Source organism: Trachypithecus francoisi, unplaced genomic scaffold, assembly GCF_009764315.1.
Source record: "Trachypithecus francoisi isolate TF-2019V2 unplaced genomic scaffold, Tfra_2.0 Lachesis_group0, whole genome shotgun sequence".
Taxonomy (NCBI): Eukaryota; Metazoa; Chordata; class Mammalia; order Primates; family Cercopithecidae; genus Trachypithecus; species Trachypithecus francoisi.
This window is the reverse complement of record NW_022681453.1, coordinates 182,582,300-182,597,138: the sequence shown is the minus strand read 5'-3', so window position 1 is coordinate 182,597,138 and position 14,839 is coordinate 182,582,300. Positions and strand designations below refer to the sequence as shown.

The window sequence follows — 14,839 nt, the reverse complement described above, 5'->3', positions numbered from 1 at the left end:
AATATTCTCATCCACAAGACTCACACTCTCTCAAGTACTCTGCCCCTACCCCAAAGTACTTGGAAATGGTATAAACACAATATCCTCTGAAAGTTAACTGAAAAATCAAAACATCATAGATTAAAGCATTGATAAGTCATCTAAAGAGATAACATGACTCCTAAACTGGCAAAAGCCCATATAATCAGTGAAATGTATTTTTGCTAAGGAAAGAAACTTTATGAATTAGGGGGAAGAGGTGAAAGCACTATAAAAAGAGAATAACACTGGCAAACAGTTAGCTTTCCATGATCACCAAGAAAGTTGATCTGCCTATGTATAAAATAAGTCAATAATTACAAAGACTGAAAAGTTTGTATAATAGTTCATTTCTCTTGGTATACTAGTTTTACACAGTGGTCATTTGAGTTTAATGTGTACTTACCCTTAAGATAAGAATGAAACCCATTCTCACTCAACCAGAATTTCTCTTATGCTACAGAGAAGGCTCTGGGCCACAGTAAATTCATCAAAGTGATGAATACTAACTACACTGTGAACACTAGCATGAGGAAGTCTCCAGGCCCAATCCCTGCTGGACATCAAGGGATCATAGTGTTTATACCTGAAAAGCAAATCTTATAAAACATACCTCATCTAGGATTTCTCTATTTCGTTGCAGTAATTCAGGCAGCTCTTTAATCAACTGATCAACAGTCTGGATGCCTCCCTGTTCAATCACAGATCTGGATTTAGTCAATATAGACTGAGGTACAGTGTCTCCAGACACATCTTCAATTGCTGCTGGAAGATTAAGGGAAGCTAGCACCCTGAAAAAATGAGATACTATGTTATGTTGAAGTCTAAAACAATGTAAAATAACTCCTCATCAATATTTACTTTATTTAATTTAATCTTCTATAACCAAATCAACAGCAATGGAGTTAGCACCCAGAAAAACTGGATAAGCCCTGTCAATGAAAAACAAAGCAAAGGTTAACAGAAAAACAAACAAAAAAAAAAATCAGTGATTGATGAAATTAAACCAAAATCATTTAAAAAAATTAAGTTCACAATTCAGAATTAAAAGCCAAAAAATAGGCTGGTGCAGTGGCTCACGCCTGTAATCCCAGCACTTTGGGATGCCAAGGCGGGCAGATCACCTGAGGTCAGGAATTCGAGACCAGCCTGGCCAACATGGTGAAATCCCGTCTCTAGTAAAAATACAAAAATTAGTCAGGCATAGTGGTGGACACCCATAATCCCAGCTACTTCGGAGGCTGAGGCACGAGAATCACCTGAAGCCGGGAGGCGAAGGTTGCAGTGAGCTGAGATCTCGCCACTGCACTCCAGCCTGGGCAACAGAGTGAGACTCCATCTCAAAAAAAAAAAAAAGCCAAAAAATAAGAAAAACTATGACCGCATTAAAATATATTAGGTATCATTGGCTTACAGTTCAAACTTCTTTCCGTCTAAGTAATTAAAAGTCAAAAATTCTATCCTAAAAAAGTCTTTTATACTTTTGATTGTTACGGTATCTCTAACAAGTCAGAAACAATACACAAATTAGTTATTTTTTTCTTTTCTGCTCTCTTTCAACAGAATCAATAGTTATAATTTCGCATCATCTAGGCAAAATGTCAACAGAAAATAGATGACCTAAGTATTCATTACAGAATCTTCATCTGTTCTCAGTTTTGTGGCACAATAACAATTCCTCAGTTATTTCATTTACATGATGGGGAAGGGAGGAACATATCCCTACCTACTATGTAAAGACAAAAAGGCAAATGAAATGATGTAATACAATGAACTCCTCAGAAAATAAGCTCTGTAAAATCTTGGACTGCCTGTTAATCACATGCTAGAGTAAACCTACATCCCTTTCTTGTTAAAGAAAAATGATGCTAAAATCCATGCATTAATCAAAACTAAAAACATGAAAAGGCAAGCCAACTACGAGAGAAATATAGTTGGCCCTTGCACAACACAGATTTGAACTACGTGAGTCCATGTATATGTGGACTTGCACCTCTTTCACCTCTGCCACCTCTAAGACAGCAAGACCAACCCTCCTTCCTCCTCTTCCTCAGCCTACTCAACATGAAATCAACAAGGACGAAGACCTTTATGATGATCCACTTCCATTTAATCACAGTAAATGTTTTCTCTTCCTTATGATTTTCTTAATAGCATTTTTTCTCTAGCTTATTTATTGTAAGAATATACTATATAAGACATATACAAAATATGTGTTAATTGACTGTTTATGTTATCGGTAAGGCTTCCGGTCAACAGCAGGCTACTAGTAGCTAAGTTTTGGGGACTCAAAAGTTATATGCAGATTTGACTGTGCAAGGCGGTCAGCTTCCATAACCCCTATGTTGTTCAGGGTCAACTATATTCTCAATTATATGTATCTGACAAAGGACTTGCCTCCAAAATATATAAAAACTCAGTTTTAAAAACTGAGAGAAAGATTTCAATAGACACTTTACAGAAAATATATGAATGGCTAGTAACCACATGAAAAGTTGTTATCATTAGTGATTAGGAGAATGCAAATTAAATCACAGTGAGATTCTGCTACACACACACACTAAAGTAGCTAAAACTAAAAAGACTGACGGTATCAAGTACTGGTGAGGATGCAGAACAACTGTATTTCTCAAACAGTGCAGATAGGATATAAAATGGAACAACCACCTTGGAAAACAACCTGGCAATTTCATATAAAATTAAATATGCTAACCACACAACCTAGCAATTCCACTCCTAAGTATTTACCCAAGAGAACTAAAATATGTCCACACGAAGATTTATACATGAACGTTCACAGAAACTGAAATGTCCATTAACAGGGGAAAGAGTTTAACAAACTGTTCTGTAACCATAAAATGGAATACTGCTCTATAACCATAAAATGGAATACTGCTCAGCAATAGAAAGACTCAAACTGATACACATAATATAGATGAATCTCAAAAACCGTAGCTAAGTGAAAAAAAGCAAAACACATGCTAAGTATATACCGTACATAGTGTAAGTACTGTATATGTATATGCTAGAATGATTACACTTATTTTAAATTGTATAAAAAGTAAAACTAAACGTAACACACGGAGCAGATCAATAGTGGCCAGGGGCCAGGAGAAGAAGGACTGGGAAAGCGGCATGAGAGAATTTTTTTAGGGTCACAGTAATGTTCTCTATCTTAATCATAGCGCCGGTCACATGGGTACATACATTTATCGAAACTAACTAAATGGCCAGGTGTGGTGGTTGATGCCTGTAATCCCAGTACTTTAGGAGGTCAAGGCAGGAGGATCACTTGAGCTCAGGAGTTCAAGACCAGCCTGGGCAACAAAGTCAGATCTCGTCTCTATAAAAAAATCAAAAAATGAGCCAGGTGTGGTGGCTTGCACCTGTGGCCTCAGCCACACAGGAGGCTGAGGCAGGAGGATCACTTGAGCCCAGAAGGTTGAGACTGCAGTGAGCCATGTTTAATGTTTACACCACTGCACTCCAGCCTGGGTGACAATAAGACCCTGTCTCACAAAAAAAAAAAAAAAAAAAAAAAATTATATACATATATATATACACACACACATACACACACACAAAATAATAATTGAACTGTGTAGTTAGAATAGGTGTATTTGTGTGTGCAAAATATACCTAAAAATGTTTTCAACCAATGAATATATTTCTTAGTATTCAATCCATCAGAAACAAAAATTGGTTCAGAACACTAAACGTACCATGTATCTGAGTTGATTTCTTCTTCTCATTTCCCCCAAATAAATACATCTTAAAATACAAATTTTTAGTCAAATATCCTCACCTTGTTTCTATAATTTCTTCCAACTATATTTGCTAGAGCTTCATAAATACAGTGTTCACCAAAAATGGTTGTGTGTGTCTACATTTTCTATTTTATATACTCTTGACACTTAGCTCTAAGCTCAGAAACTAAAATGTTCATGAACTAAAGAACAACCAAACGGAAAACTTTAGGCTCTAAAATTAAGCTCTACCTACCCATTTGCCAATGTGGTGGCTTCTCTCATCTGAGCAATTGATCTGTTAACCAAATCAGCTTTCCTCTGATTATAGGCAGCCAAAGACTGCTGCACTGACACAGGAACCATCTTCTCAAATAGATCTAAAATTTGAAGAGAAATTACAACAAAATTTTAAGACAAAAATCCGAACTGTAAAAGCGACTGTTCGTATTTTCTTTCCAATATTTACATAGTCTATAAATATTTGATATTTAAAGATCAAAATATCAATAGTCTATTGATATTTAAAGATCAAAACATCAATAGTCTATTGATATTTAAAGATCAAAACTAAATCACTACTTAAAACACAATGATAAAGAGAATTTTTAGATCACTACATTCATGGACAATGGCAACAATGAAAAGTTTCTTCTTTGAACTTAATTTTCTTTAACTTTTTCATATGTGTGAGGTATCTTGGGTGACACCGTTCATTTGTTGATTAAATTGACTGAGCAAGGGGCCGGGAACAGTGGCTAAAGCCTGTAATCCCAGCACTTTGGGAGGCCAAGGTAGGCAGCTCACCTGAGGTCAGGAGTTCAAGACCAGTCTGGCCAACTTGGTGAAACCCCCATCTCTACTAAAAATACAAAATTTAGCCAGTGTGATGGTAGGCGCCTGTAGTCTCAGCTACTAGGGAGGCTGAGGCAGGAGGATCGTTTGAACCCAGGAGGCGGAGGTTGCAGCGAGCCGAGATCGTGCCACTGCATTGCAGCCTGGGCAACAGTGCAACACTCGGTCTCAAAAAAATAAAAAATCGACTGAGTGGGTCACAGCACCAGGATTCCATTTCTGGCTCCAACACTTCCTAGCTATGCGACCTTGAGGAAATTACTTAACCACTCTGTGCATCAGTATCCTCACCAAATAGGGAAAATAACAGTACACCTCTCAGGGCACTTGTGAAAACTAATGAGCTAATATTTGTAAAGTGCTTAAAGAGTGCCTGGCACATTGTAAACACTTTGTGTTTGCTAAATAAACATATCACCACCCTTTCCCAGTAACAGAATGTTCTCCTTGGGATCTCAGCTAGAGGCTACCATCTGTTGTATACATCTACAATATAATAACATTTATTTATCTCATACAAATATCACTACAGAAGTTTACATGTTTAAAGAAACAGGCTGGGCACGGTGCCTCATGCCTGTAATCCCAGCACTTCGGGAGGCCAAGGCAGGTGGATCACCTGAGGTCAGGAGTTCCAGGCCAGCCTGACCAACATGGAGAAACCCCGTCTCTATTAAAAATACAAAATTAGCTGGGGCGTGGTGGCGGGCACCTGTAGTCCCAGCTACTTGGGAGGCTGAGGCAGGAGAATCGCCTGAACCCGGGAGGCGGAGGTTGCAAGGGAGATAGCTCCATTGCACTCCAGCCTGGGCGACAAAAGCGAGACTCCATCTCAAAAAAAAAAAGAAAAAAAAAGTATTTTTGTGGTTTATTTTTATATTCCATTTTTATTTTATTATTATTTTTTTTTTTTTTTTTTTGAGACGGAGTCTCGCTCTGTCACCCAGACTGGAGTGCAGTGGCCAGATCTCAGCTCATTACAAGCTCCGCCTCCCGGGTTTACACCATTCTCCTGCCTCAGCCTCCCGAGTAGCTGGGACTACAGGTGCCCGCCACCACACCCGGCTAGTTTTTTGTGTTTTTTAGTAGAGACAGGTTTTCACCGTGTTAGCCAGGATGGTCTCGATCTCCTGACCTCGTGATCCATCCACCTCGGCCTCCCAGAGTGCTGGGATTACAGGCTTGAGCCACCACGTCTGGCCTATTTATTTATTTTTTGAGAAGAGATCTCACTCTGTCATCCAGGCTGGAGTATGGTGGCATGATCTCAGCTCACTGCAACTTCCACCTCCCACGCTCAAGCAAGCCTCCCACCTCAGCCTCCAGAGTAGCTAAAGCCACAGGCATGCACCACCATGCCAATTTTTTTTTTTTTTTGGTAGAGACAGGGTTTCACCAGTTGCACAGGCTGGTCTCTAACTCCTGAGCTCAAGCAATCTACCCATCTCAGCCTCCCAAAGTATTAAGATTACAGGTGTGAGCCACCACATCCGGCCATATTTGTTTATTTCTAATGGCAGCATCTTAAATAACAAATGTTAACAAAATGACAAGTGCTATAGTCTTAATCAAACACACAGTTTCAAGTCTTCTAACCATTGTATACTTTACATATGCTTTATTGTTTACTTTCCATCTTAACATTGCACTGACACAATATAATATTTATTCTCATATTCATTTTAAATAACATGAAAGCGAATTATATTCAAAGCATACAATAGCAATTATGCGATCTTTAGCTAGGAAAAACAGAGTAAACTAGAGGAAAATAAGATTAAAGTGTGTCTGAATAATTGACATACCAGTAAATTTCTGACTGATGGGTACATTGACTGGGGTAGATTTCACAAGTGTGGCTTTGCCAATAGGATCTAGATCTTTAAGGTCTGGAACTCGATCATGATAAATGAAGTCATTATCCTTCTTTGCTGCAGTAAGGGCACGACTGATTTTGTCAGAAAAATCCTTCACATTAACATATTCATCATAGCGAGATGCCACTGTTTTAATCAGTTCTGCTGCATGCTAAAAAGAAAAATGTCAACAACAACAACAAAAAAAGGAGATGACTTTCTTTCTCTTTCTCCACCAAGTATTTAAGCATTGGTTTCAAAAAAATATATTTAATTTGAAGACTTGCATTTCCAGCAATGTGGCTGACAGGATTATCTGGAAATTCTCCCATCACAAAATACCTGAAAATTGAAGGATAATACATAACAGCCATCCCAATAAGCACATAGGCAAATTATCAAGATAATAAAAGAAATCCATGAGCCAATCAGTATAAACTGACATTGAAGAAAGCTAGCTGTTGGGTTCTTTCTTTTTTTCTTTCTTTTAGACAGAGTCTCACTCTGTGACGCCCAGGCTGGAGCACCATGGCGCCATCTCGGCTCACTGTGATCTCCCAGGTTCAAGCAATTCTCCCACCTCAGCCTTCCAAGAAGCTGGAATTACAGGTGTGCGCACCCATGCCAAGCTAATTTTTGTATGTTTTGGTAGACATGGGGTTTCATCATATTGACCAGGCCAGTCTCCAACTCCTGATCTCAAGTGATCTGCCCACCTCAGCCTCCCAAAGTGCTGGGATTACAGGCCTGAGCTACTGTGCCCCATCTGGCTGTTGGTTATTTCTATATCCAAAGAATTAGCAATTAAAACTTATTAAAGGCCCCCATGGAGACCTGAAACAAGGGTCTTGAAACCATACAACACAGAGAATTGAGATGCACCTCTTTCATTCCTTCACATGAAGGCAGGAACCTCAAAGGGTAACAGGTAACACTCAGTGAAAGGGTACATCTGAAAAAAATTACCCAACAACACAGGAAGTGAACAAAATGTCAATATAAATAAAAAAAATTTTTTTAAGTTTGGCCTTATAAAAAAAATGAACATAAGCCACATACAAATTTAGGTGGTATTAGGTATAAAGACATCATATAAAATAGACAATGAGGCCAAAAGCATTATTAGGGATAAATATAATACATAATCTTTTAATGTTTGCCAATTTGCCAGAAAGATATAAAATTTCTTACATTTTGTATGTAATAGTTTCTATATAAACAATTATAATGAGAAATTGATACATCTACCCATAATCAAAGTGGAAGATTTTAACATATCTGTCTCAGCAATGGCTGGACCAGATTTTTAAAAAGTGTAAGATTATAGAAGATTTGAGCAACACAATTAACAAGTTTGGCTTATACCAGACATAGAGAACACTAGACTCCACAAATAGAGAATACATTATATTCTCAGGCATATAGAAAGCATCTACATCTATAAAATGACCAGATGAAGAGAGAAGGCAAGTCTAAAACAACAAAATTACAAGAACACAAAAATGGTTTAATACTAGAAAATCTACTTACATAATTCTCCAAAATAATGTTACAAAATCAAATTTCTCCATAGATGTTGAAAAAGTATTTGATAAAATTCAATATTCTTGATTTTTTAAAAATCTTAGTAAAATAGAAATAGATATATAGTTCCTTAACATGATAAAAATCTTAGCCTCCAAAGCCGGTATCAAGCTTAGAGAAAGACAACCAAAACAAAACAAAAGCCACCCTTCGGTGTAAACTAGGAAATGGGAAATTGCACAAATTTAAATCACTTTTTAAATTTGTAAATCAAATTTGATTTGTAAATGTGGTTGAACCCTCCCCCAAATAGCAAACACTAGTACCAGAACCATAGGTACCCTATACACAGAGGGGGAAAACAGGGGAGTGCTAATGGTGCCATCCTGAGTTGAAACTACTTTAAGCAAATCTGAAAACAAGAAAACAGGATGAGAAAACCTTGCCAGGTGATGATAAAGGCAAAGAAAGCCAACTGGCCCCTATCATGCCACCAGTGGATCACAGAAAAAAATGTGATGCTGAGGGGTCTCATTCCAAGAGAGCTGCTGAGAAAAAGAAGTAGACAGATTAACTAAAAAGACAGGGTTGCTAAGGGAAGCAGAAACAGAGAACAGAAAAGTAGGGAGGGAGAAGAAAGGGCATAAGCACTAAGAAAACGCCTATATAGGCACTCAGCAAAATATAAACCCTAAAAGTAGCTGCATCAACTTGAAATGCAAAGGCTATGAGGAATTCAGGGAAGCACAGGTATGGAGGTAGTGGGATTCTTCCTAATCCAGGGTAGGCTTTAAGAGCCAGAGAAGTGGACCTTAGGAGGGAGACCTTAACACAGTGATGCTTGTAAAGCTAACCCTGCCCATTTCCCCACACAGGAACCTCCAGCAAAATAAATCTTATTCAAACACAAGTAACTGAAAAGGCAACTCATTTCTCAACACAAAAAAAAATAAGAAAAAAACTGAAAACAAGCAGTATATCTCTCCAGTAGATAACGAAACTCACCAAAGAAATGTTGCTGCAAAGTAGATGAAAACAGCATGCTAAAAACTAAATTAAACTAAAACACTTAAGAACACAATGACAGTACCAAAAGAACAGAGGACTGGATGGCCCAAACCAGAGTGAGTGATAGCCAAAGAGCAAAAGAATATAAAACAGGAAGTGGCAGAACTCACAAAAGTAAAGAAAAACACAAATTTAAGAAAGCAAGGCTGAGACATTTATACAAGGAGCAAAAGGGAAAACATTGACATCACAGAAATCATAGTAAAAAAACATACAGAACAAGAAAAAGTGAAGAAAACTCAACACAGAAGTTGAGAAGGAGAAGGCTGTTACAAATTAAAGATTCAGAGAGCCTATCAACCAAATGCAAAGTGAGGACTTTGTGTGGATCCTGATTTGAACAAACTAAGACCCCTGAGAAAAAAATCAGGGAAAACTAAACTAGATGTAGATAATACTGGATTATGACTACTAATTCATATTAATATTAATTTTGTTAAGATTGGGATAACGAGCCATCTAACAAAATTTTTTAATTGTTTAAATTTTTGTGTTTTAATTTTTTAAAATCTTTATCTCTTAGAGATACAGGCTAAAAAACTTAAGAATGACATGATAGGTGTGATAGTTGTAAAATACTCCAAAAAAATAAGAAGGAAAGGGGAAATAGCTAAAACACAAAATAGCAAAATACTGATAATCACTTAAGTTGGGTAATGGAAATTCAATGATCATACTTTTATATATGTTTGATGTTTTCCATAACAGTTAAACAAAAAAAAAATTCCTATGAAGAAACACATGCAAGAATAGTCAAGAAATTTCAGAAAATGACAAAATTCAAAAAACAAGCAAGGACAGGCAGAAAAATTCAAAAAATAAGAGATAATAGTACCTATCAGACATTAAAACAGTCTAAAGTATAAATAACTAAAATGATATGGAACTGGAGTATGAAGAGATAAACACGTCAATGAAACAACAAAAGCAGAAATAGATCTCAGTATATACCATGAATCTAATGTGTGAGAAAGTCAGAATCTCAGATCAGTGAGGAAAACAAGGCTATTATAATAAAGGGTTTGGGGACAACTGGCTAGCCATTTGGAAGAAGACTTTAAAAACTGGATCCCCATCTAGCACCACACATCAGGATAAATTCCAAGTGGATCAACAATTCAAATATATAATAAATTACAGACATAATTATATTTTGCTATCAGCCATCTCATTTCTATTAATTTATTTAAGATATACCTGCTGCTATGTACGGGACTGTGTTCCCCAAATTTCTTATTTTGAATCCCTAACTCCTAATGTGATGGTATTTGAACATGGGACCTTTGGAAAATAATGGGGTTTGAAGGTGGGGCCTCACAGGGGATTAGTGCCCTCATAAGAGACACCAGAGGGCTTGCTCTTGCTGTTTACCATATGAGGACACAGAGAGAAGGCCATCTGTAAATCTCATCGGAATATGACCATATTGGCACCCTGACCTTGGATTTCCAGGCTCCAGAACTATGAGAAAATAAGTTTCTGTTGTTTAAACCACCCAGTCTATGGTTTTCTTATGGCAGCCTAAGCTAAGACACCTGCTGAAGTACAAAATAACTTGTGTACATGACTTTTTACTGTAGCATTGTTTATAATAGTGAATCTTGGAAACATTCAAGTATCCAGCAATAGGAGACAGCAGTAAACTGTGGTTTACACAGTGAAGTATAATGCAGCTCTAAGGATGGTCTAGCTACTGCTGAATTAAGATGAAGAGATCTTCAGGATACATTGTTATATGAGAAAAGAAGATATATAACACTGTATATATTAATAGCATACTACCACTTCAGTAAGGAGAAGTGAGAATGTGCAATGTGTATGTGTGTGTGTGTGTGTGTGTGTGTGTGTTCTGTATGTATATATTTGCTTCTATTTCAAAGAAAGAAAAAGAAACAGGAAATTAATGGAAATTAACTACGGGGCAGTGTGAATAATGGATGGAGGGAACAGGATAGAGGGAAAAAGAGGAACAGGAATTAAACTATGTAACCTTATATATACCTATTTTCCCCATTTTGAAAAATTGCAAGCCCACAAAATAATTACATAGGTCCAACAATTACCATTTTGCCACATTTGCTTTATCTATTCCTTTCCCGTACAAACGCATAATCATGTACCTTTTTTTCTTTTATTGCAGAACTATCCAAAACTGAAGTTAGATGTTATGAGCCCTCATCCCTAAACACGTCAGCAAGTATTCTTTCTATAAGGACAATCTCCTTAATACCTACAACCTAGTATCATAACTAAGAAAACAATACTTGCACAAAATCGATTTACAATCTTGCTAGGTCCCTCATTAACAAGTCAAATAAATCTTTGACATGTAGTCATTCTATGTGAGTCATGTTTTTGTATCTGTGTGTATATGTGTGTGTGTGTGTTTCTATATCTTTTTGAAAATTGTATTTCATCATCTTTGAAGATCCACCAAGATGACCAAGAAGATCCATCTTCTGGGGCCACATAAACTGCACTGTTCAAGAACTGTAACTCATGAGCTGTATTAAGCTCAGGTACAATTTTTCTTGGCCCCAGAAGTGATTCCAAGCAGTAATTTTATCATTGCTGCCATTTTATCTATTGTTTTGATTTTCCTTATTGTGATTTTATTTTCATTTCTGGTTTGCATAGGACCAGTAAGTTATTTCTCTTTGCTAGTAGCCATAACTGGAAAGTTGGTTTAATAGTGTGACCTCCTAATGATCTCCATCAGAATCATGGGGTATTATTCTCTCCTGAATGAGAAACTACAGAGAGTATGGTTTATTGGTCAACTTCTTGTCTGTTCTGTTTGCCTTCTTGGGAGTGTAAATCAATTAAGAATAACTGTCCTTTGAAATATGGACCAGTGAGTGTGTCCTGTGTTAACTTTTTTTTGAGAAGGGGTGTCACTATATTGTCAGGCTGACCTCAAACTACTAGCTTCAAATGATCCTCCCAAGTAGCTAGACTACAGGCATGTGCCATCACACCCAACTTCCGTCTTAACTTTTAACCTATAAATAAAGCTGTAAAACTAAAGCTGCTAAATCTATGTGTCTATAACTGAGGAAGTCTTTACCCCCCTCCCATTGTGTGAATTTGAAATAATTTCCTTTCTCAGTGGTACTTAAAAATGAGATTAAATTTCAAAAGGAGTTCTTTCTCTGACTGATTATATTACAGAGACTAAATATGGGCTTACTTAAATCTAATAGTCCCAGAAACCAGAAAATAAAGAAACTAAACTTATAATTTAAATATGCTAGCCTTAAAAAAAAATTCTTCCCACAAATTCCTTATTCAGAATCATTTTTATATATGAATCTAAGTTACTGTAATCAAAGTGAAGCCCCAGACAAATCTGGGTTTGACTTTTTTAAAAAGTCTTTCTCTCATTTGGTCACTGTGAGATGTTTCCCCATGAAAAGGCTAATTAATTAATCTGAACCTCCTAAACAACATTTCCATTGTTATGGTCTGAATGTGTCCCCCAAGTTCATGCGTTCTCGATCCCAAAGTGCTGGGACATGGGATATAATAAGAGGTGATTAGATCAAGAGGGCTCTGCCCTCATGAATGGATTAATGTCATTATCATGAGAGAGGGTTAGTTACCAAGAGAGGGGCTTTGCTAAGCAGTTCAGCTCCCCTCTTGCTCTCTCTCACTCACTAGCACTCTCTTGCCCTTCTACCTTTCATCACAGGTGACACAGCACAAAGTCCCTCACCAGGTGCCAGCACTTTGACACTGGACTTCCCAGTCTTCAGAATTGTGACAAATTTCTGTGCTTTATCAATTACCCAGTCTGTGGTATTCTGCTGTAACAGCACAAAATGAACCAAGACAACCACAGTATCGTCTAATAATCAGTACATATTTAAACTTCCCTAACTCAAATGCCCTAAGTCATCTTTCTATCCTCTGCCTACTAATACGCAACACACAAACAACACATACAAACAGCTCTTGCTCCTGCTGGCAAGTTGCCTCAGGTGCTATAATCTCACAGCAAGTTTCTGACAACCCCAATGCCAACAGTATGAATACAACTGCACAGACAGTACTTGGCTGTTCACAAGATATATGTGTGTGTGTGTGTGTGTGTGTGTGTGTGTGTGCGCGCGCATATATATGTGTGTGTGTGTGTGTGTATATATATATATGCACACACATCTCTCCACTGTCCTCAAGTTACGGAAGTATAGGCCCAGTTTAGACAAAGACCAGTCCACAAGTTAAACACTACACATACTCCTGGAGCATGGCAATTAATTTAGAATTATTTTTACGCTAAAATAAACATGAATAAAAAAGAGAACTGAATGCAAATTCTGCATGAATTTTTCAGAAAATATATGAGACCTCAAAAAAAAATGCAGTAAAGTCTAAAGATAACAATCTGGAGATGGCAATTAATTTAGAATTAGTTTTACATTAAAATAAACATGGATTACAAAAGAGAACTGAATGCAAATTTTGTGTGAATTTTTTAGATAAAATATGAGACCTCAAAAAAACACGCAGTAGATAAAGTCTAAAGATAAAAACAATTATTGTCGCTGCTGACAGGGGTGATGAATGGGAAAGGTTTTTATGGGCAAACTTGGAAATCTCACTAGGAAAAAAAAAAAAGAGATCCAAGTTAGTTACTTAAATATTTATTACCAAGAGACTCACCTGTAACCTTGCAATTTCTTCTCCAAATTTCTTCTGCTGTTTTGCCAGGATAGACTGATGGTACTCAGCATTGGCCTGCATGATACAGTGCTTTGCAGCCAAGACAGGGAACACCTCCTGGAAATAAAAATACTGACCAGGGGAGAGTCCAACCACACAAACCATCACAGACAACATGGGATGCAGGAAGAAAAAGGAAAAGAAGACAGAAATTAGAATCACCCCATTAATGGTTTAGAGATTAAGGTTAGTCGTTAGGTGTAAACAGAGAAGACGACATGATTTGTATGGATTGAAATCTATGAATTAAATTTTTTTTCTTCCAATTGAAGGGGTTTTCTTTAACTGTTAACTGAAGCCAATTTAGGTTTTTACAGTTCTCTTTAATTGATCCATGAAGTCAACATTTTGTTTACAAAAAGAAAGAAAAGCATGCATTATTAGAAAGAGAAGTAGAATGGACATTCACAGAGGAACACCAAGCACAGGGCTTTAGAAGCTTTCTTATGAGCCCTTACCCAGCCCGTAGAGTTAACTAAACCATCATTACTCACATATACTAATGAAATTGCTCTATAGATGACTTTCATCACGTTTTTAAAAAAAGATAGTAAATTCTCACTTAAATTCATATCCTACGAAGGTTCTTACTAAAGATGATTTTAGCCATATAAAAATGATTTAGTATCATAGATACACTAATATTTCAGTATCATGTACTCAAAAACATATAGACAAATGCATTAAGTATATCACCAATGATGATGATAAAGTGCTATTTTGCCTATTTGTTTTGAAAATAATTCCAGTCAAAATTAATTTTAAAAGATCCAAAGACATAAAGCAGGAAAGCAATTATACTAGCAGTGGCTCTTCCAAAATGCCAAATCCTAACCTGTAACCTCACTGCTTTTAGGGAGTATATGATATTAAAAAATCCAAAGAATTAGGATAGACAATCACTGTCGAAACAAAAAATGTAAAAGAATCAAAAACTGAATTACTACCTTGTGTGCTTTCCTGTCTCCCAGGGAATAATTTCCTACCTTCCTGGATCACTACTTGCAGACATTTCAGTTTTATAACTAGAATATGAAAATATCTTAT

At 36.8% G+C, this 14,839-nt stretch overlaps 1 protein-coding gene across 2 annotated transcripts in view; it reads right to left on the bottom strand.

Annotated features, from left to right (window-relative positions):
• Positions 1 to 14,839, bottom strand: part of PDCD6IP (programmed cell death 6 interacting protein) — an 80,743-nt gene that overhangs the window by 33,437 nt on the left and 32,467 nt on the right. Inside the window, exons 7-10 of one of the 2 annotated variants that reach the window (XM_033212970.1) lie at positions 13,733 to 13,864; positions 6,425 to 6,647; positions 4,021 to 4,144; positions 632 to 809 (exon numbers count right to left, since the gene is read on the bottom strand). In XM_033212970.1, the coding sequence (XP_033068861.1) occupies positions 632 to 809; positions 4,021 to 4,144; positions 6,425 to 6,647; positions 13,733 to 13,864 (657 nt within the window). The remainder of the gene's footprint in view (positions 1 to 631; positions 810 to 4,020; positions 4,145 to 6,424; positions 6,648 to 13,732; positions 13,865 to 14,839) is intronic. The other variant, XM_033212971.1, reaches the window with a different exon arrangement.